General features: G+C 40.8%; 1 protein-coding gene across 3 annotated transcripts in view; it reads left to right on the forward strand.

Annotated features, from left to right (window-relative positions):
* Positions 1-534: 534 nt before the first annotated feature.
* LOC128799849 (translation initiation factor IF-2-like) overlaps positions 535-21,721 on the forward strand; it is a 35,072-nt gene continuing 13,885 nt past the window's right edge. For 2 of the 3 annotated variants that reach the window (XM_053964677.1, XM_053964684.1), the window contains exon 1: positions 535-1,211. In XM_053964677.1, coding sequence (XP_053820652.1) covers positions 759-1,211 — 453 coding nt within the window. In that variant the 5' untranslated portion in view covers positions 535-758. Of the gene's footprint in view, positions 1,212-8,629; positions 10,533-21,721 lie in introns of those variants that run through there. The other variant, XM_053964669.1, reaches the window with a different exon arrangement.

Consider the following 21,721-nt stretch of genomic DNA (forward strand, 5'->3'; position numbering starts at 1 on the left):
GAATATCAGGTAAAAGTGATTAAGCATTTTTATCTTTATTTCTACTTCTTTAATTAATTTACTGGGGATTTAGAAGCTGTGAAAAAAAAAAAAAAATCCTGCGGCCTGTTAGATATGGTGAGTTCGGAGCCCTACAGAACACATGAGAAATTACACTCATATCTATTTTCACAAGTTTATTTGGTTGGCTTCAAGTCCTCTCTACTTTCAAAGAAAAACAGACACAGAAATGAATAAAGCATTTTTAAGTTTGGAAAAAATATTTTGCAAAATAGGGTGCATGATAGGACTGGCACTGTCTGCTAAATGTAGATTTGTGCTGTGGGTACCTAATGAAACAGTGCTGCTAAACTCAGTGCTTACATTCCCTTAGAAAGTGAGGAAAAAAGGATAAGGGGCTCTGAAGACCTCAGAGGCAGGTAGGTCTTTTCTGGCAAATTGAGGCATCTAAATGACGACTCCTCCTCCTCTCTTGGGGCCTGAAGGGGAATCTGGGGTTTTGATCACTGATCATCCATGATGTAAGACAGTCTGTGTTCCCATCTGGTGACCCCCTTGCCCGAATACTGCATCCCTCTTGCTCCTGCTGTGAGGAGGGGAGGACAAGGGCAGGGACTTTTGCCTTTCACTAGGAATTTTCTTGGCTCACATCTTGCTCTCTGGTTCTACTCTAGTATCAACCGCAGCTGGTACAGGCTTCTGTTGTTGGTAGCTTTGCTACCGTGGGGTATAGGGATGGATCGAAGTTTGGGCATGAAATGAGGAGCTGGGACACAGATGAGAATGAAAATGGAACTTGCTTTCTATTTTTACACCTGTCTTTGCCGCCTTGCCCGGTAGGATTGGCCATGTCGGTGTTTCGGGGCCCCATGGAGCGGCTGGAGCGAGCTCTCCCGCTGCCCGGCTCTGCGGGCTATGCCTCAGCAGCTGCACGGACACCGCTCCTGCCCGGGGGCTCGGGCAGCTGCCCAGCCCCGCAATGCCGCGCTCACCAGCCGTGTCCGGCTCCTCCCAGGGGCAGGCTTGCGTGCGAGGGCGCCGGCACGGAGCCCCTCGGCTGCCCCGGGGCGGCGCTGGCCCGGCCGCGGCCCCGGCGGGCCCTGCGTGGGGCGCGGGCCTCTCCCGGCACCGCTGGGAGCCGCCCCCGGCCCCGCGCTGCGGGCCCGCTTCGCCCTTCCTTTGAAAAGAAAACCGTCATCAAAACCATTCGGGTGAGTCAGCTATTGCAGCACTTAATTCCCAAATCCATGCCATGGGTGATTTAGAAAGGACAATTAAAAAGCCAGGGAACGCTCTCTATGGCTTTTTATTATTTTTTTTTTATCAGCCGGGAATACTGCCTGCCATCCGCTGCACTAAAAAAAAGCCTTGATACACAAACTGCAATCGTTTTATAGGTGCCTGCTTGGCTTCCCCTCTTCTGCCCCAGACTGTCAGAAAATATTTTCTTTAATATAAATAATAGTTTTATTTTATTTTATTTTATTTTATTTTATTTTATTTTATATTTTATTTTAATTCATTTTATTCTATTTTGCTTTGACTGTAGATTTAGGGCTGGATTGAAAATAATCAGAGAATGGCAATGAGACAATCACCTAGTGTGAGATCAGCCTTGACTTGCTGTGAGCTTAACCACCCTTCTCCTGGGTAAAGTAAAGAGCAGCAGGGATTGGGAATGAGCCAGCTCCATCACAACTCTGTTATTATGCCAGCAACCCTAGAAAATAATTCTCTTCAGGACTGGGACCAAGGGTTCAGTCTCACCTTGCCTGTCAAAGACAAAGAAGATAGGACTTGCAATTAAAGTGGACACAATTCTGCTTTAATATCTATTAATTCTGGAGTAACAAAGCTAAGAGTAGAGTGAGGAAAACAAGAGGCACAGCAGAATTAACAAATTAATTTTTTGTTCCCATGTTGTCCTCCTGGTGGCTCAAAACCAAGGTAATACCATGCTAATGTTTCTTTTAATAGACACTGCATGAAACTCGCCTGTTCACACCCTGCAGTATCTGAACAAGAACCTGGCCCAGATCGTATGTTCTGTGTCTCCATCTGTGCTGATGGGTCAAACTGCTCTGTGAAAAGAGCTCTCCAATAGCTCCTGTATTCAGCTAGACTAGTGAGAATCTGAAGTGCCAGGGATTTGGATTGAATTCAGCTTTCCTTTTGATTCAAAAAAATCCAGACAAATTCACAACTGAAAACCTTCCTGTCTTTCCCAGGTTAAAAAGGAGGGTGAGCTGGAGTAGTAGGTGGGAAGGCCTTTGCTCTCTCTGATGGAGCAGGCAGGGCGTGGTGCTAGAGCAGCAGGAGCAGAAGATGCTTCTCATGCTGCAGTGAAACTTAGCAGACAGAAGTTCCCCCAAAAGAGGAGATCTAGTCCACAACAGGGGTCCCTGACTGTGCTGTGTCCAGTATGTGAGCCTTTGTGAAAGCACTTTTTCTCTTGTTCTTCACCCCAGACAATTCATGATGCTCCCTGGATAGCATTAATGGAGTTGTATTTCCTTGCATTTTCCACAACTGCCTGTTTTTCTACTTGTCTCTCCTTTTCCGTTTCCTGTTGGCACTGCATCCTCAACTCCTAACCTCTTACACACATGCACTGGATTTTTTCACTTGCTGGAGGAGGTGCTGCACAATGAGATCCATGTAGTGAGAGTTCAACTGCTACATGTCAGAGCACGGCATATGCTAGCCAGTTTTCTCACCCACACCCCTCTCCGTGGGATTTCTCAGCACATTTGCTTCCCAGCTCCTGCACTCAACATGTGCTGCAAAGTGTAGTGGAATATCTGGGTCTGAGGCCCTGCAGTGTACAGGAGGACTCTTCCCGAGTCCTTCTTGTATTAATATTGCTGCCAGTGAAATCTGTGGCATTTTGATTGCTTTGGAGCTCCAGTGCTGAAACGTCTTGCTTTCTGCCTACCCATATGACTTTCCTTTCAGCTTTTTGTCTTCACATGAAAGGGAGGGCAAAAAAAAATCTTTTGATGTTTTTTGAGAATATTGCAAGATATTCTCATGAAAACACCGTTTCATTTGCTCAGGCTCTTGTTCATACAGACTTTCATGACTTCCAGGATTGACTATTTTAATTTGTTCCTGGTGGTGTTCCAGATTGTTTGCTAAACTGGCTGCAGATGGTTTTGAATGTTGCTGCTGCCAGAATTGTTACTAGGACTTGATCTGCAGATCATATTTCTCTAGTCTCACGTTCCCTCTACCCTGGTGCCTGTTAAGCAACATATGGCTTTAAAATTCTTTGCTGACTTTTAAAGCTTGCGCTGGCCCTGATTCTTTTTACCTTCCTGGCCTTATAATGCTTTAGACTTTGGCTTAGGCTCATGGCTTATCTGATGTAATGGCCACTGACAGTTCAGAGCCAGCATCCAAAAAACAGGGTCGGGTATTGCTTTGGGTTTTGCTCCTTGTCATACTTTTCTTTCAGTGAAATGAAGGGAGTAGATTTTTTTGGTTCTGTCTGTTGCCTAATATTCTAATGATTATTCCAAGATTTACACTAAGCTTTTCTACATAGATTTACACACAGATGCAGACACACACGAAGTCAACATATAACCACTATGCTCCTCCTTTAAAATTTAAAAGTGCAAACAAAAGAAGCTTGATTCCCTGCTGATGTACAAGAGAACTGGTCTAATTAATTCTGGAGAGCCACTTCCTGAGGACATTAGGTGAAAGGGGATAGGTCCTTGTATGTGAATGGCATGGAAAAATTTGGGAACATCACCTTTTCTTATTTGCCTGCCCTTCAAATATTTTGATTACTGAAAGCTAAGGAGTGTCACTCTTAACTGTCTATCCAACGTTGTGTTGCCTCAGCTGAAAAGGAAGTATGCAAGAACTGCCTTGCATGGGTATATTTAATCACACAATGTTTGATTCTCCCCCTTACTAGTGAGACCCTGCTGCTGGATTTGATCCCTGCTAGATGCAGAACAAAGGACAATAGAAGGGGACTGGGTTCTTTTCATCTGTCACTGAATGTGCTCTGAGAATTATTATTAATAGTGATACAGCCCAAATGCAGAATCGGTGAATGAAATCTATGGGGATTTTCTCAGTGGCTTTATTAGAGCCCAGGCTTTAAGGAACAAGGTGTGGAAGCAGAGTTGCCTTGGATTGCAATGTCGGCAAGTGCGTAAAGAGTTCTTGCTGTAAGCAACTTAAGTGAGGATTGCTGTGGGGGTCACTGAGGTGCAATCAGGGTTTGCCATAGGTTTAGATCTTCTTCCAGAAAGCCAGTCTGCAAGCCCAACCACTGGTATTTATTCTTCAGGGGTTAGTTCAGGGAGAGTTCCTGTCTTCTTGCTATCTTTGAGCCCCCTCTGGACACTGAGATGTTTGTCTCCATGTGGAAAGAATTCACAGTGCTCCCTTCTGCTCCCACCTCAGTCTGCAAGACCGCACCAGGACCACTCCAGTGTATCCCAATCCTTTACCTTCACTGACTGCAGTGCAGTTATTTCTGAGAAGATATGTACAAGTTTCTTTGTCCTGACTAGTTCTGAGTTTATGGATTTCTTTTTCTTCTTAGTCTGTCTCTTGGTGAGGTCCTATGTATTTTGTACTTATTCCTTTTCATTCTTTCAACAAAGTAGAAGGTAGAACACAGGTTCTACTTTCCCTATGGAAAACTATTCAAGACTTTTTTGCTTCTTTTCACTTCTTTCAGAATTGACCATAGCTGCAGATTACAAAAAAATCTAGAAATTAAAATTAAAAAAAAAAAAAAAGGGAGGGAGGGAGAATTTGACTGGGAAAAAAGTGGGAAAAAGAAGAAAAAAAGGAAAAAATAGAAGAATTTAAAAACTTATGTCCATCACCATTTAATCTGAATGTATTCTGTGTGTTTTGCTTTTATGTTGTTCTGTCAAAAAAAGGGGGGAAGGAAAGGGAAGAAAGTGTGGACATATCAGCACTTCTTCATAAAAATCCTTTTCTCAAGAGAGTTGTATATTTTATGAAAGAAAAAGTCAAAGTTCAGATTACTTTTTGGATCATAGAATATATTAAATTTATTCCTGTGTGGTAAATTCATCAAGGGAGAATTGCAGTACTCTATAAAAAGTTAAGAGTGCCCTAGTAAGGTTAGAAAGTATTGAAAAGCAACTGTAGCTATAAGGCGGGGAACACAAGACAAAGGACATGGAAACTCATTAAAGTTCATGACAATTTACTGCCATGATATTGAGGCCAGATGACTTATGACGTCCTCAGGTATACAATCAGGTCAGTGATAAGGAGAAATCAGGAGTTACTTTTCTCCTGTGTGTTCATTTTAAGACTAGTGTGGGAACATGACGCACGGGACTGCAGTCAGATTTTTAAACAAGATATTGAGCAATTAGAAAAAATTAGTTCTGGAAAATAAGGAAAAAGAGTAAACAATATTATATGAGAACTAAAGAAGTTACTTTTCCTTCAGAGACTGGAAGCACAGTGTGTTTATTCAAGTGAAAAGGTGGATCTTGAAGTAATCAAATAGATATGGCCACAGCAAAAGTTATGGCTGGAAGCTCTGGCCAGATGAAGTCAGAAGAAAACATGTAACAGGCCCTGAGCAGCAATGGCAAGAAACTACTGCAACACCATACAAAAAAAAAAAAAACCCAAGTGATACTGCCTAAACAAGTCTAAATTATTTTTTGAGAGACTTGTGTTCACACAAGTTTTACTTTAGTCACACATATTACTGAGTTCACTCACTGCATGGACACTGGATAAAATGCTGTGCTCTGAGATGTTCAGGAGAACAGACTGAAAGAGATGTTGGCTCATACTTGCCTTAAATTTTAGCAAACTGGGAGGTCACTTTTTGGATCAGTCTAGGTTTCTGGTACATCTTGCTTCACACAGAAAGGTAGAACAACAACCCCAAGACATGACTTGTCTTTGCATTTTAATAGGGAAAACAATGAATATCAGTATTTTTACAGAACTAGTTAAAATGCATTTCAGAGATGCTTTCAATTCCTTTGATTGAAGTCAAATTTCTTAACAGCTCCAAATAAAGTTGTTTCATTTTGATTTATTTACTTGAAGATTCTGAGTTCAGGATTCAGAGGGACTTTGATTCCTCACAGGAATTGTAGTTCAAATGCAGCATCCCCATTTTTCCTCAGTGGTTTGGGGTCCCCAGTTCAATTGGACCTGGTCTGATGTTTCAGCCTCAGGAATGTCTATGGTGTAACTCAGACAAGGAAGCTTTTGCAGAGAAGAACTAGAGCATGTATTATCTGAACTAAACTGCCATGAGACATTTCTTTGACTTTTGTGACCGTGAGGTAAGGTCTAACTGACCTGGTCTGAAGTGTTTTAACCAGCCAAGTGTTTTTCTTGGAGTCAGTGTTGCCCAGTGAAGATTCAGAAACTTCAAGGAATATTATTGTTTCCTTGCAGTAAAGTTCAGTTTTGCAGAAAATGCATTTTATATGAGAAAGCATTTGTGGAAATTTCCTGACTAGTTTTATTTAAGAACTAGAGAACCACTTCTTAATTGAAAGGGGGATAATGCCAAATATTAACACCCCCAGGGACAGCAAAACTGATTAAATATGTGTCTAATGTTCTGTTTTTAATCCAAAGGAAACTGCTTCGATGGCATACATGTTGTTTCAAGTTTTTTTAATTTTCCTGAAAAAGTGTCTAAGTGAAACAGCATGTTCTTTATGCTGGGTCCCATTCCCTCCGGTTACTCTCATCGTGCTCACAGCACATAAGTGCTGCTCTTTCCTCTGAGCCAGCAGCATGAGGGCTAGAAACACCAGTGAGGAAAACACTGCAGTGGTCCTTCTGTGTGCCTGACTAACTGCTGGGTTGTGAGGTGCAGGGATTGGAGACATGAGCTTTCTTAAAATTGTTCTACATTGATGTGTCCCTTCCTGAAGTTACTTCTCCTATGAACAGCCGCACTTGATAAAATGAGTGGTGGAACACTAAAAATGGCAAAGTTTTCATCTCTTTTCAAAATCACAGATTGAAGTTGGCAGGACCTCTGGAGGTCTTCTGGTTCAATTCACCCCACTCAAGCAGGGCTACCCACAGCCAGTTGCCCAGGCCCATGTCTAGATAGCTTTTGAAAGTCTCAAAAGAGGGAGACTTCACAGCCTCTCTGGGCAACCTGTGTTAGTGCTTGGTCATCCTGACAGTAAAAGAGTGTTTCCTGCCATTCAGAGGTAACCTCCTGTGCTTCACTTTGTGCCTTTTCTTCTGGTCCTATCACTGGGCTCTGCTGAAAAGATCCTATAGCTGTTGATAGAGTCCCCCTTGAGCCTTTTCTTCTGGGTGAACAGTCCCAGCTCTCTCAGTCTTTCCTCATAGGACAAATGCTCCAGATGCTTAAACATATTCATGGCCGTTTGTTGCACTCTCTCCAGTATGTCCATGTCTGTACTGAGGAGCCCAGAACTGGGCACAGCACTCCAGGTGTGGCTTCACCACTGCTAAGCAGAGAGGCCAGATCACCTCCCTCGACCCGTTGGTAATGGTTTGCTGAATGCAGCCCAGGCTGCCATGTGTTGTTTTAGCCACGAGGGCACATTATTGCCTCATGTTCATCTTGGTTTCCACTGGGACCCCAGTCCCTTTCGCAACACTCATTTCTAGCAGGGATGCTCCCAGAATACAGTAGTGCGTGGAGTTGTTCTTTCCCAGGTGCAGCACTTTGAACCTGTCCTTGCTGAACTTTTTGAGGACTTCCTTATAAAACTAGGTGTTACCTTTGCTATTCAGACACAAATTACATTAAAAGAGAGTTGAAAATTTAAATAAAATCATTCTTTTATCAATACTTACAGTTTATATATATACCAGCAGCACTGGCAGAGTCATTAAAGTATCCTGCCTCCTCCCATACAGTTCTACCTTCTCTTGAAAATATCCATGTTGTTGATGTGTATACTTTAGCAATTATGAAAATTGAATGAAGTGGAGATATTGAGGCTACCCTTAACTCTGGAATAACATTACCAAAGCTTCCAAATCTCTGCTGCCAAGAGAAGAAAGAAAACATCTTGATTTTTATCCCTTGACTTACTACCATTGCTGCACATGCTGAGAGCACAATGTTCCATCTCTGAGAAAAAAACACATCTCTGAAGTGCAGACCTTTAACTACAGACAGTGATCAGATGGTCTATTGCAATACAGCCAGGTGACTGATCACAGTCAAGGTTGCCTTGGTAGCTCTAGCTTTTCAATGATTTTAAGTCTGGAGGATGAGTTTTAGCAATGTTACTGTAATATCATCTGTTTTAGTGATTATTAGGCTGCATCAAACTGCATGATTTTTCTTGAAAAACATTGCATATTTATAGGTTTGTGCATATACAGTTTTTTGAAATTAAATTTGTAGCGTGAGCAGCTGATATAAATCTAGGTGCAGTGCCACACACTTTATGGTACTTTATGGTACTTACTTCCAGGAAAGGTTGATGAATAATTGCAATTCTGGCAAATATATTTGCTTAGATGACTCTAAGGCTGAAAAATGTCTTTATAATCTGGTGTTAAATACCATTTAAGAAAAAAAAGTCTCATCCAAAAGTCATGCGCAAATGTAGGCAAAGGTTAAATCAAATCTGAACCTCTTTTACAGGACAGAAATCCAGAGCTGAGGTCACATGAAACCACAATCCAATTCTGTATAGAGCATCCTGAGAAAAAGCAGAAATTCTGAGAAAACCTCGTCCATCCATAACAAGCAGATTCTTCTCATCAGTGAACACAAAACCAGAGGAAGAGAAAAGACCAACAAAGCATTACTTTACTTTGACCACTAATTTGTGGATGGCTGATTGGAGATGACTGTGTAACAGCAAACAACAAATGCTTAGTGTTTACATCACGTAATCCAGTGAAATGGTCAAAGACAAGCCAAATAATTTACAGGAGGCTTTCAGTGTGGCAAAGGGTTTCAGAGGGGCTTTGCCAGTACACAGCTAAGCTCTGCTGGAGATGTTGCATTTAACTGATGCTTCGTGACTGATACTGGGCTGTGGATGCAGGAGTAGAACCATGTCTTGCCTGTGTAAAAGTATTAGGCTTCTGGCTGCTGCTGTCCCTCAGATGGTTTGGAACATGGAGATGGAAACCCCTTTTGGGAATGCCAAATACAATCTCTAGAAAATAAATGCATTATATATTTCCTTTCATATAGGCAGCTTTAAATTATGATATAGAGCTATTCAGTTTTGAAGTCACAATAAATTAAAACTGGGAAAGGTGGGAAACCTTTTGAATAGCAACGCTACAAAACAGATAAACCTAAGAGTTCAGTGTGTACAGGTAGGAGTTCATCTCTGATCTGCAATGCCAAGGGGAGGAAGCAGAAGAATTGTGCTGATTGGCACTTGTTTCCAGATCTGCTCCTGGATTAGATTAGGACTGCTGTATTTGTGACAAGGGTTTCCTGGCCAGAAGTATGTGTGCATGAACCACCCAGGTGGCCTACATATGAACTGGAAGTGCATCCCAACCTCAGCATGTCTGATGTGCTCTGCATGTGCTGTGCAGCTGTGCACAGACAGTCAGTCAGATGGATCCAGTACATGCTGCGCTTACGCTGTCAACTGCACAGTCTATAAACTACTGGGGGAATCAGGCAAATGACACATGTACAGAGTGTAGGATTTCTGGTTGCTTTTGGACTTCCTACATCCTAAGATTCATTATGGAGGTAAAAAGAGGACATGCCTGGGACAACCCAGACACATGGGAATGTTCTTTCTTACGTATTATTTACCCAAAAGGTGATTTTTTTAGAAGTTGTAAAATATCTGTTGTGCATTTATGGACTGGGACACGGTATTGTATGAGCAAACCCAATGCTTTTTTCACCCAATGAAAGAAAGCAAGTGTTTAATACATGACTCCTGGACCAAGCTGAGAATGAAATCATATCAAAGCAAAAATGCACCATTCAAGCAATGCAACATAGCTCCCAGATGCATAAACCTTTGGAGTAAAATAAAACCACATGATCCCCATTCATAAAAGCAGCCTTTGGTGGCATTTGCTCTGCCTTTGGCTTGCAAACATTCAAGTGTGAAAGCTTTTGTTCATGAGGATATCTTCAGGGATGTGAATACTCCTACACATGCACTGCTGATATTAAAAAGTATATAGGTATACGAACCCCTGTGTAAATAGGCATCTCCTATAGTGATTCTCTTGAAAGCTTCGCTTCATTTTAGGAGTCAGGAAGCAGGTACTGTATGGTTTTGATGAGCAAAGGCAGACTTGGAAGAACAGAGCAGATAAGCAGTTCATGTAAACTGCTATTATACAGAAGTATTTGAAGAAATGTGTGAAAATTAATTCTGTACTTTGGTAAAGCAGTGTCTGGGAAAGGGAATATAAAGGAGATGATGCAATGCTTACAGTGATAGGTATGCGCAGTTTTCAGCTGTTTGTAATTTTATTGTTCACAAGAAGAGAGGCTTGAAAGATTCACAGAAAGGAAATTCACAATAAAAATGCAGTGAGTATTTTTGCCAATAGCAGAACCTCTTGCAGCATGTTTCTTTCCCTTGTCATTTCAATTCAAGACCTAAATGTTATTCACTGACGCACAAACTAACAATGACATTTTAAAGCTTGCACAGTGCACATGCATCCAGCTCCCCTAGGAAAAGTCAGGCAAACACCTGATGCCTGCTGGGAATTTCGCTGTGGGTGCCAGACAGCTGCTGCCCATCAGTGTTTCCAGGTGTGTTTATTCGGTTGGGAGGTTGCTCCAGCTGCAGACACAATCATAGCAGGGACCCAGGCAAGCTGGAGAGACAGAGGACATGCTCAGATTTTGCTGCTTGGGCTGCCTTGGTTTTGCCCTGATTTAGAGCACCTGGCTTGTTTCAGGATGCAGATGTTTGCTCTGTTGCCCAAGAACCAGCACTTCATTCCCTTTATAATGAGCACTGTGACCTGGGGGAGTTATTAAATCTCTGGTTCAAAAGAGTCTAGTTTTTCTCTCTTTTTGTTTCTCAGCTGACAGTCTAAAGTTCACAAACAGATTAGTGGAAGGAATATATAGAAATTAAAAACTTAATTTTCAAACTCCTCTGAGTCAAATCTAATTGACAATTTGAATTATAGCCTGGGCTGTTCTTTGTTTCATTTTTCTTTGGGGAAATCCCTGCTTATAGTTTTGCTTTGTCCTTTACTATAATTTTACAAGCCTATATTTAAAAATTATTCTGAACCAACTTCTAGAGGCTGAAGCAATTTTAGGACTACTGCAGTGCTGGTGTGAGACCATGCAATATTCAAAATTGAAAAGATTATACTTTACTCAGGAGACTAGGTACCTTTTTTAAGACCACCAATTTAATTAAAAAACACAGGCTCTATATTAGCAGCAAGCTTACGGATCACCATATGCCAGTCAAACATAATGAAATACATGCAAATGTTAGATGGTGTATTCTTTTGTCTCTGAAATTAGCTATTTCATTGAACAATTTTTGTGCTGTATGTGGGGATTTACTTTTTTTCCTCTATATTTAAAAAATAGTGCCTATCTGAGTACATACCTCTTGAATAAGAAAGATAAGAAATAATCTATTGTCAACAATGCTTTCTTTACAGCTTAAGGCTTGGAATTCTTGTCTTCCAACGAATGTCTGCATCATGCACAACATCCACATAACATAGAGGTGTCCTCTTTCCTATAAACACATTTCTGCCTTTGGAGGTTGTTTGCATTGAAGGGGAAAAAAGTCATGAAATTGAAGCCCTGGAGAAAATCACTTATGCTCAAGAAACACATTTCAGCCTTTCTGTCGGAACAGGTTTGTTTTCAATTCCAACTTCATTCTTCATCACTGTCACCCATCCACTCGGCCATTTGTATTTGAGAAGCCAGGACAGGAGAATGTTTGCTCTTTGTATTGCTGCCACAGTCAAGAGCCATAGCAGAAACTGCAGAGCTGTGATGTAACAGCTTCACTGACTGTCTCTGAGAATCTTAATGAAAGCAAACTAGTTTTAAGTAAGGGACAACCTCACAAATGATAAATGTGCAAATAGAGCAAAATACATTGGGAAGAAAATCTAGAGTGTGAACCTGATGTGAAGACAAGTGCAGCAGCAATCTTTCTGATTTATACATCTGATAAGAAAATAGAGTCTTAAGTTCTTCAGGATGTCACCAGTATATGACACTAAATTTATGCCAAAGGAAAGGAGTTCTGAAGTTGTTTTCTTCTACAGAAAATTGTTACGTTGCAAGGCTTTTGTAAAGTTCTTCTAGTATAATTTTTGGTACATTACCTGAAAATAGTATCTTTCTTAAGATACTATTTCTATGAGTACAGAATCATCAGAAGTTCATAATGACCAAAATAGTGTAGTGTCAAAGGGTCTTATGAAGAAATTACTTTATAAAGCAATATATCAGATTTTTTCCCCTTTGTGAATATGACCATGCTTTGCTTAGTTATTACATTTGCTGGTGCTCTCAACTTACTCTGGAGACATGCCATCATATTCTGAATGAAGTCTATTCCTTCAAATGCATTCTGGTAACAGTGATAATCAAAGTATTTCCAAAGACCAAAAGGTGCTTATGAAAGAAAGGTTTAAATCCTAGGCCTGATAAGACTGTGTTTTTCAAAAGCCACTTTTCATACCTATTTTTGAGTTTTTTTCTAAGTTATTTTCTCTTATTATTATTATTATTATTTAAAATAACTCTATTTTGAGTAGCATGCAGCTAGATTATTAAATGTCTTCAATTTCTTCATGCCTGCAATCCACATATACAGAAAGACTGTTGCCCAAGTAAAGTGCTATCCTTTTTTTTTTTTGTAGCTAAAATTTAGATTCTATTCTTGCTAAGTTATATAGAAGAAGAAAAAACACATCCAATAAAGGGTAGTGATAAAAACACTATATGTTTTTACTATAGTTGAGCCACAGGATGTCACTATTCCTCTTTCACAAGAAACAAACTTCAGCTGTGAAAGTAGACCAGATTCTTCTTAAAATTACAGAAATGCACAAAAATGACATAAAAAGCACGGAAATTAAGTCAGACATTTCTTTTTGTATGTGTGAGTCAATCTAGGCAATGTGTTGCCTATGCAGAATAACAATTTAATATTCAATTCAGTCTCATCATGTACCAAGATTGATATATTTTTGGTACATCCCTCCAGACAGAACTGACACATATCAATATGTCCCATATTGCATAAAGAGTCAGGCAGAGCTGAATAGAGTTCAGGCGAAAGTTAATGTAAGACATTAAAACTTCTTGTAGCCTTCCCTAGTTAGCACTGAATTTCTAAAATTTAGCACCCTTTGCAACCACAAAGCTGGATCTTGACAAACACATGCTGCTTCTAGAGGTTTAATATGATCCCTCCATAAGATCCTTGGTTGCCTTCATATATAGAGTTCCCCATCCTAAATGTCCCAGGAGGAAGGTGGAAATTAGCTCAGAGAGGCTTTAAGATGTCAGTGTGCTTCAGGCAGTGTTTTTCGTCTGAGGGCATTGCAGAATAAAGTCCTTTTCACATGATCATCCTGATGCCTTTCTTCACACACCTCCATGTATCTGTCTAAAGATAATATTTCTATCAGTAAAGGATCATCAGAAGTCCCATAATGACCAAAATAATGTAGTGTAAAAGGGTCTCATGAGGAAATTACCTTTTAAATCAATAAATCAGGTCTACTTCATCCAAGTCTTTTCTCATTTTAGTACATGGGGCAACTCCCTCCCTCACTTCAAATCTCCTCCAAAAACACCTTGTTCAAAACTCCAGTAATATTGACCTGCCAGTTCACACAAGCCCAAATCCAGTATTTTAAAATTACCATTGGCTATTAATTCCACTTTCAGACTTCTTGCATTTTCTTAGGGAGTTATCTTGTTCTTTCTGAATTATTTCTCTATGCTGAGCACATTGCACACAATACATGATGAAGGAATTGGATTTGTAGCAGAGGTTTTAAGAAATATTGTGTGTGGAAGATGACTGCTCTCTGTTTTTTTCTGGAATGACTTGTGTGAAATGGAGGCATTTTGGCATATTCTACTCACCTTTCTTGTTTCTATACCCTTCTTCTCACAGCTTTGGTAAAATGGACTCTTCTATTTTCATTCCTTTTGTGGGATGACATGTAAAATATATGGAAAATGTGTGGGAAGACTTTTCACAATCACCAATTTCATCCCTGCAGCCCACTGAGATCTCAAACTGAATCACACCCCATCTTCTACATGTCTGAAATAATTTCCATACTGTTCTTTAAAATGGCAGCCAGGAGTCAGTGAGAGGCGGGTGCAGAGACATGAAACAGAAGAGAGTGCAGTACCTGCAGAAATTTTTTTCTGAAATCAATGACTAGATCATCTGGCATCTCTGTCTGAAATCTAGATTTTCCTATCACTGAGGAACTCCTAAAAATAATCATGCTTTTATTGTTCTTTATAAACAATGAGGGTACTTTGCATGAATCTGTCTTCATAGATACTCTTCCAAAAAAAACAGAGGAGGTAGCAGTTTGGGGTGAGGGATTGTGTAGTGGTTAGCAAGACATATGGTGTGCAGCATAAGGACCTTACTGGATACAACTCAAGGCAGTAGCAAAATTCCCACCCACATCACCAGATCCAAACCTGTCCCATAAACACTTTCTTTATTTGACAAACCATAGTATAAATGACTTTCTATTTTATAAACTGACACTATAATTCCCCCTAAATAAGGTTTATTATGAATGCCACTGAGCTCTCCCATGCCAGTGATACCTCATTCCTACGAGAGCTAATACACTTGAAATATGGGGAAAATGTATGAAGATTAAGAATGGTTTGTAGGATGTAAGCTGAATATGTGGTGACAAGCATTTCCTAGAAATATTTCAATATTTTGGGAAATATTTAGCTGAATAGCATGGAGGTAACCATTGGCTGAATAGCGGGGTTACAGTATTTCATCTGTTGATGCAAGTTGGCTGGATGACACACTTGTTCCTTGAGCTTCCTGTTTGCACAAACTGCGAGGAAAATTGCCTCCAAACACTAAATCTGTGCTCCCATGGTTCAGCCCATGCTACTCATGCTACTCTTGCAGAGTAACTGGGTGTCTGACAGAAGTGTGGCAGATGCACTCTCAGTAGCTTTAGGAGGGCTAAAATATAAGTAGCAGCATGGAAGATGTGGAAGCACAGATATCAGCACAGGCTACCAGCTAAACACTCCTCTTGTGTGACAAAGTTCAACTCAGTGTCTCCACTGCAGTATTCCTGGGGCCGGTGAAACATGGCATCTTTGCTGCAGTCATACCCTGTGGTGCAGTAATAAGTTGTTCTGTGACAGCACTTTCATTGGAGCCTTTCTCCATATACACTGCTGGCAGAATATGCAAACAAACACACCAACAGTCCTAATTCACAACAGACACAGTTATAGCAGCAATATTTTTTGACTTTTCCAGACCATTTGTCGAATTCTATTTTGCTTTGGATGAAAGCAGAATTTTCTCCAGAAGAAAAGATAAAGGAGATCCCATTAGGTTGAAGACGAAACACCATAGGGAGAGTGAGGGGGTTACAAAACTCTCAAGTGTCTTTTTTTCAGCTGTATTGATTTTTTAAAAAAAAATCTATTTAATTTTAAATGAATTAAAATAATTTGTAGGCCTTAGGACCCTCAGGAGTACTGAAGCCTGCAGCAAATTTAAGCATACTTACGACTTCAAAGTCAACTGGGCTTTCTCTTATAGCAGACTAGTTAGTGTTGCAGGAAGAAAAATTCCAGGATATTTCTCACTGTAGATGAGTGTGGAAGAAATGTGCTTGATTTCCAGCAGAAATAAGGTGTTTTTGAAATGTTAACTTTCTTTATATAGGGCTGTTCCTTTTAATACCTTCTCAGACCTTTGTTGTCCAGACAGTCACAGCTTCAGTCAATATGACCTGCACCATTCAAAATCTCTCCAAATCTGAGCAAATGGGTACTCTGAGGGCTTTCAGATTCAATGAGTTCTGGTTTTGGTGATCTTAGGGATGTGTGGAAAGCTGTTCTGGGTTTGAAGGGACAATTACTACAGATTTGTTTGATATGTTATGGCTGGACTAGAAGATCCCATTGGAGATGTGTGCCAGCTGTGCAATGTGTCAGATGATAATGTATATGAGGTCTTAGTCAGTAAGTGAGTATCCAAAGCACATACTTAGTGCTTTCAGTGTTGTTGGGGAAGCAAATTAAGATCTTGGATGGAAAATCCTAAATTTCACTCATAGTCTAGCCAAGAGTGATGGCCGAAAAAAAACAGATTTCACGGGGTTTTAAGTGGCAGAAACTGGAGGGCCAAACTCAGTTTTTTGAGCTGGAGCATTGGTACCAACCCATGGATGCCACAGCTGCTTGATTGCTGCCTCCTTGGGGAGTTCTGCCAGAACTTCAGAGACAGAAATTTATTTGGTACTGATGGCATCTTGGCAATTCTCAGTGTCAGGCACTTAGTATCCTCAATACCTCAGGTACTTCCAAGATAAAGCAGCAAGTGAGGGGTTAGACATAGCTGCCAAGTCCCTTCTTGACTCTACCTATACTACCTATACCTGAAAATTTCATAAATAATTTTTCCCAGCTCCTTTTTCTCCAGTATCAAGAGTATGTTGGATCAGTAACTGATGTCTGAAAAAGAAAAAGAAAAAGAAAAAGAAAAGAAAAAGAAAAAGAAAAGAAAAAGAAAAAGAAAAAACTACCCCACTTCCTATTTAAATCTTTCTAATCACCTGAAAAGTGGCATTTCTATTGTGCTGAATGAGGTCAGTTGTCAACTGGGTACAAATAGCACGAGAACAAAATAAACACCTTGCTTCACTTCAAAACCCATCAACAATTTTGCATATTTCTCTCTCCTCAGAAGTACACAGGCTACATTTTTGAAGATCAGAACTTCACAGGCTTCTTGAAATAAACAGGGTGCAAATGAGAAGGGAATAATATTATTGGCTGGAAACTAATGTCCTTCTTGCTTAAGCTAGCAGCTCTCATTATGGTTTTGCATCTTTCAGCTTACTCTGACCAAAGTCCAGTACTCAGTGATACTGTACTCATTTATTTTGTGGACTACATCTCTATAGGCTTATAAAACAAGGACTGGATAATGCTTATTCACAGATTTACTATATTTCATTTTCCAGTACAAATGTACAAGAAAATACACCTAAGTATTTCAGACTTCTTTGTCATAAAACTAAAATAAAATCGATCTAAACCACAACTCATTTCAACCATCAGCAAAACATATTTTTCATTTGTCCTTTCAAGGCCTTTCCTGCAACAATACCCAAGTCTTTAAAGGCAAGCACTGTACTGGGAAGATCATTAATACATTTTTTTTGACCAAGTGGAGGAAGAAAGTTCAAAGAAGAAGGCTTCCCACAGAGAACAAACTATCCTGTGAACATCTGAGCTACTGGAGTCAGAGTTTCTACTAAACTATGTCTTATGATTGATTGTGGTATCTAAGAAGGTGCTATTTTGATTGGCATTTTGGGGAAGATTGTTTCTTGCCCTTCCCCACGCCCCCCACCCCCGTAATGATACAACCATGAAGTCTCTGTCCAGAATAGATTCTTCACTTGTTTTCACATGGCTGTCTCGTAGAGGCTCTCTCCTTAACTTCTCATATTTTTTAAAGATGTTAATTACCTTTGAATCCCTGCATCTGTGTCAAATTTGATTGAATCAGTCCAGAAGGATCAAACCCTTTGTGTCTGTGTGGGAAGCTGGACTTGCAAAACACCTGGAGACTCTATTTTTAGGATACCAGATTCTTTAATAATCTCCCTTCCTAAGTGATAAGAGATACCATTCTTTGCTGACGGTGGCTAAGGCGATATCCCACAGGTGTGGGATCCCTCCTCTACACAAGCATGGTATGAGCATGACATAGCTTGATGAGCTATCCAGATACAAAATGAGAGAGGTGACTTGCAAGTAGGATCATTTTACAGAGGAAGTCAGACTTGCTGTCACTCACATTCACTCCCTTTGCCCATTTGTGGCACCAAAGCTAACTTCAAAGGTAGCTCTGTCAGCGATCCCATCACCAGTGATTCCCTGGACGGAATGGTTTCTTTTCCTGTGGAGCAAACTGCTAAGTGACTCAGACTGTGCAAGATCCTTCCTTGTCACCTACATGTTGCCTTTGCTCCTCACTCATCTCAAGATCATCTTTGTAAGAAAAACCTACTGAATTTCCAAACAGTCAAGCAGAAGTTTTCTCTTCCCAGCCTCCCCTGCCCAAATATCTGTTTTAGAGGTCTAAGAGCAAGGTTGGCCTAGAGACCTCATGGTGCAGCACCACCTCATGACTAGCCTCTGATGGCTAGAATTTGACAACACTGTGGAAGATCCAGCAGTTTATTCCTTTTTGTGGGAAATAGAAAAAAAAAAATGATAAAGTGGCAAATGAGCAAATAGAAGGAGGAGGTAAACTCCAGGAGGATCGCCTCAGGGCAGAGCATTGCAATTCTCTGCTTTTTAAACCACATCCAGCCCAGGGTGACTTGTTTTGAAGCACTTAAAAATGCAACTGAGTGGAAATTGCTGAACAAAACATGTTATAATGAATGTGGGAGTTTCACTGAAGTGAGAGGCATGTTGCACACTGTTTTGTCTACTGACTAATGCCACAGTCTAAGGGACAGGCATCACATCAAACAGAGGAGAGCAAGAAAACAGTGGCAACCCCCACTCACCCCAGCTGTGCTCTCTTGGCTCTGTACTGAACGTGGTGATCATAGTCTGGCAGAGCTGTTGTAGAAAATGAGGTCTGGAACACTTAAAAACATTTTGGAGTGAATTCTGTTTATTAAACACCACTGAGACCTTTTATATCAATTTTCAATCCTTTCAATAACTTGTTTTCCAACAGCACTAAATCACCCACCTCTTCTTCAGATCTTAATTAGGCCATCAATTAGGTAAATCACATCTGCTTGTCCTTTTTACCACAGTTCCCTGTGTACAGCAGCTCTGGATATTTTAGGGTATACATCCATGTTGGCAAGGCAAGATTGGCACTGCTCCCAATGCTGTTGCCACCCACCCTCTGTTTTTGCAAGGGTGCACACAGATGCAGCAGGGTTGAGGATCACTTCTGCTGCAAATGAGTTGGGTCTGAACAAGGGAGTTACTCTTGGCTGAAAACCCGTTAGTATACAGAAGTATAAACAAAATCAGCAATAAACGTGATCAGTTTGCATGACTCTGCACTCAGACTAATGATGAAATAGTTGCCTGGGCTTAAGCAGCTGCCAACTGCTGTCACTGTATATTCCATGTTGTGTACAACTTTTCTGTGGCATGGAGAAGGAGGAACCGTTTCAAAGAGGATGCAGGTGTTGACTCACATCTGGTGTGTCAGGAGGACATACCTCCTTCACTCTGCAGGCCCACCATGCCGCTGGCAGATGGAGTGTAAGGAGCTGAACAGCTCCCCGTGGCTCCTTGGTCACACATACTGTGTGCCGGGTGCCAGGGACATCCCTGCAGGGCAGGCTCTCCACCCTGCCTCCAGCCCTACTGCACCTCTCTCCTGCCATGTCTGTAGGCACCAGCTGTTTATCTCTCTTGTTTGCAGTGGGGCTGAGCCCACCCAGGGCTCTCCATTGGTCTGTTAGTCCTGACCAGACTCACATTATGAGTCTTAAATTCTTGTTGGCGGAGGCGGTATCAAGAAGCCCTGAGTCCTCCTGTGCTGAATCTCTCTCACTCATCAGATGGCTTTAACTTCAGTGCCTCACAAATTCAGGTTTTTTATCTTACTGGACAACTGAAGAAAGAACATTCAAGTGGGTGAAGATTGAAAAATCTGTCTTTGAGATTATAGGTCCTGACTCTTCTCATTTGAGCTCCTCACAGTCATTGCTACTAAGGAAATATAAGTGTGAAGTGGATGTAAAAAAATACTACTTAAAACTCCCCTCTCAGAAAGAAATGTACTTATTACACTTCCCACACTTGAAAACTACTCACTAACATAAAAGGCAGTGTGTAATTGGTCCTTCACATTTAATTTGCATGTGGAACATAATAATAGCATGCATATTACCAAAGAAAGCAGATTTTACAAGGACTCCTTTAACAACTTAAAATTGTTTGATGAGACGTGTTAAAATTATACTAGGCCTTTCAAAATCCAAAAAATAAGTTTCAATTTTTAGCTTTCATAAGTTAAAAACTTCTATTTTAAGATTGCATCTAAGACTATTTTGTTGCACTGTGTGTGCACTTTGAAGATGTTTCAGGTGCTCTGGTGTCTGTCTTAGAGACAGGGCAGCCTTGGCTGGTCCATTCCTTTGGAGGCATGGGAAGGTAGTGCTAGAATGCCTAAGCTCCTCTCCCAGCCTTGGCCACCACTTGCCCCAGGGAGGTGACTGATGCCCAGGCTGGGTCTGTCCAGGCTGCCCTCTGTCCTGCCCTGTCCCTGGCTGGGGCAATGGGGCATGACAGGCTGTGCGGGGGCCCCCAGCCCATGCAGTGTATTTACAGGGAGAGAGAAAACCTTCATCAGAAATGGCTTGCTCATAGTTCCTTTTGATTTTTTAAAATTAATTTCCATTTTAAAATACCAGCAAGAAAATGTTTTGACAAGTTTGTACCAATACATGTAATGTACAATTTGGAGTTAAATGTGACTAAGAAAATAATTTTTGAACTCATATATAAAACCAATGCACAAAAGTTGACCTTTTCTGGTAAAATTAAGTCTTTTTTCCACTCTGTTCTCCTGACCACAGCTGTGTCTGGGTGAACTCTGGTTTGCAAGGCTGGGCACCATGAAACCATTTCTTTTTCTGGTGAGGACAGTATTCTCTAACTTAGTGGATTGCCACAAAGGTTCATTGCAGCAAGGATCAGTTGAGCCACAGACCTTCCAAGTTAAGCCTAGATCACTCCAGCCTTTTCCTGGAGGGGGATGCAGAGGTCTCCTTTCTCCAGATCAGGTCTTCCCTGGTGCCATTTCACACAGTATTTTTGAAGAGGCACAACTAGTTTTAAAAGTTTCCACCTTCTTTCCACCAGCTTCTCATCTGCATCTGTCTGCCTGCTTGCCTGCACTTGTGCTGATTTAATGAGTTGTGAGAGAGCACTGTTGAACAATCAGGAGGAGGATTCAGGACACAGACACACATGACTTCCTTAAAAAATTTAGCACATTTTTTAAACTCAAATTCTTCCTGTGGATCCCAAGATGGGAGAGCTGGCTTCAGCATAATCAGGATCACAGCCACAGAGATGTTATTGTCTGTATTGCCATGAAGTAGATTCTGCCATCTTCAACTGTTAATTGCCTTCTGTGGTTGTGTATGTGACAAGCTACTCCAATCTATTTTTAACACTTCATCTAGTGTTAAAAAACTCTACATTAATAATGGGAAGGTTCAAGGCTATATAGAACATTCAGAGAAGTATTACAGAGAAGTACTACCTGTCCTTTCTTTTGGAATACTTTTCCTTTACTAATAGTTTTATGCCTAAGTATTTTTCCTCCCTTGTCTCTGTATTTACTGTGCTTTCCAAATGCTTGAAGTTATGAGTTGCACAAAACCAAAATGTTTCTCCAGCCCAGCTGCTTGAATTCTCCAGAGGTTTTTTTCCTGGCCTTTCTCAGCTGCAGGAGGGGAGACTGCCTCTTCTTTAAATTCCCAGATGAGT

Source organism: Vidua chalybeata, chromosome 1 (genome assembly GCF_026979565.1).
Source record: "Vidua chalybeata isolate OUT-0048 chromosome 1, bVidCha1 merged haplotype, whole genome shotgun sequence".
NCBI lineage: Eukaryota > Metazoa > Chordata > Aves > Passeriformes > Viduidae > Vidua > Vidua chalybeata.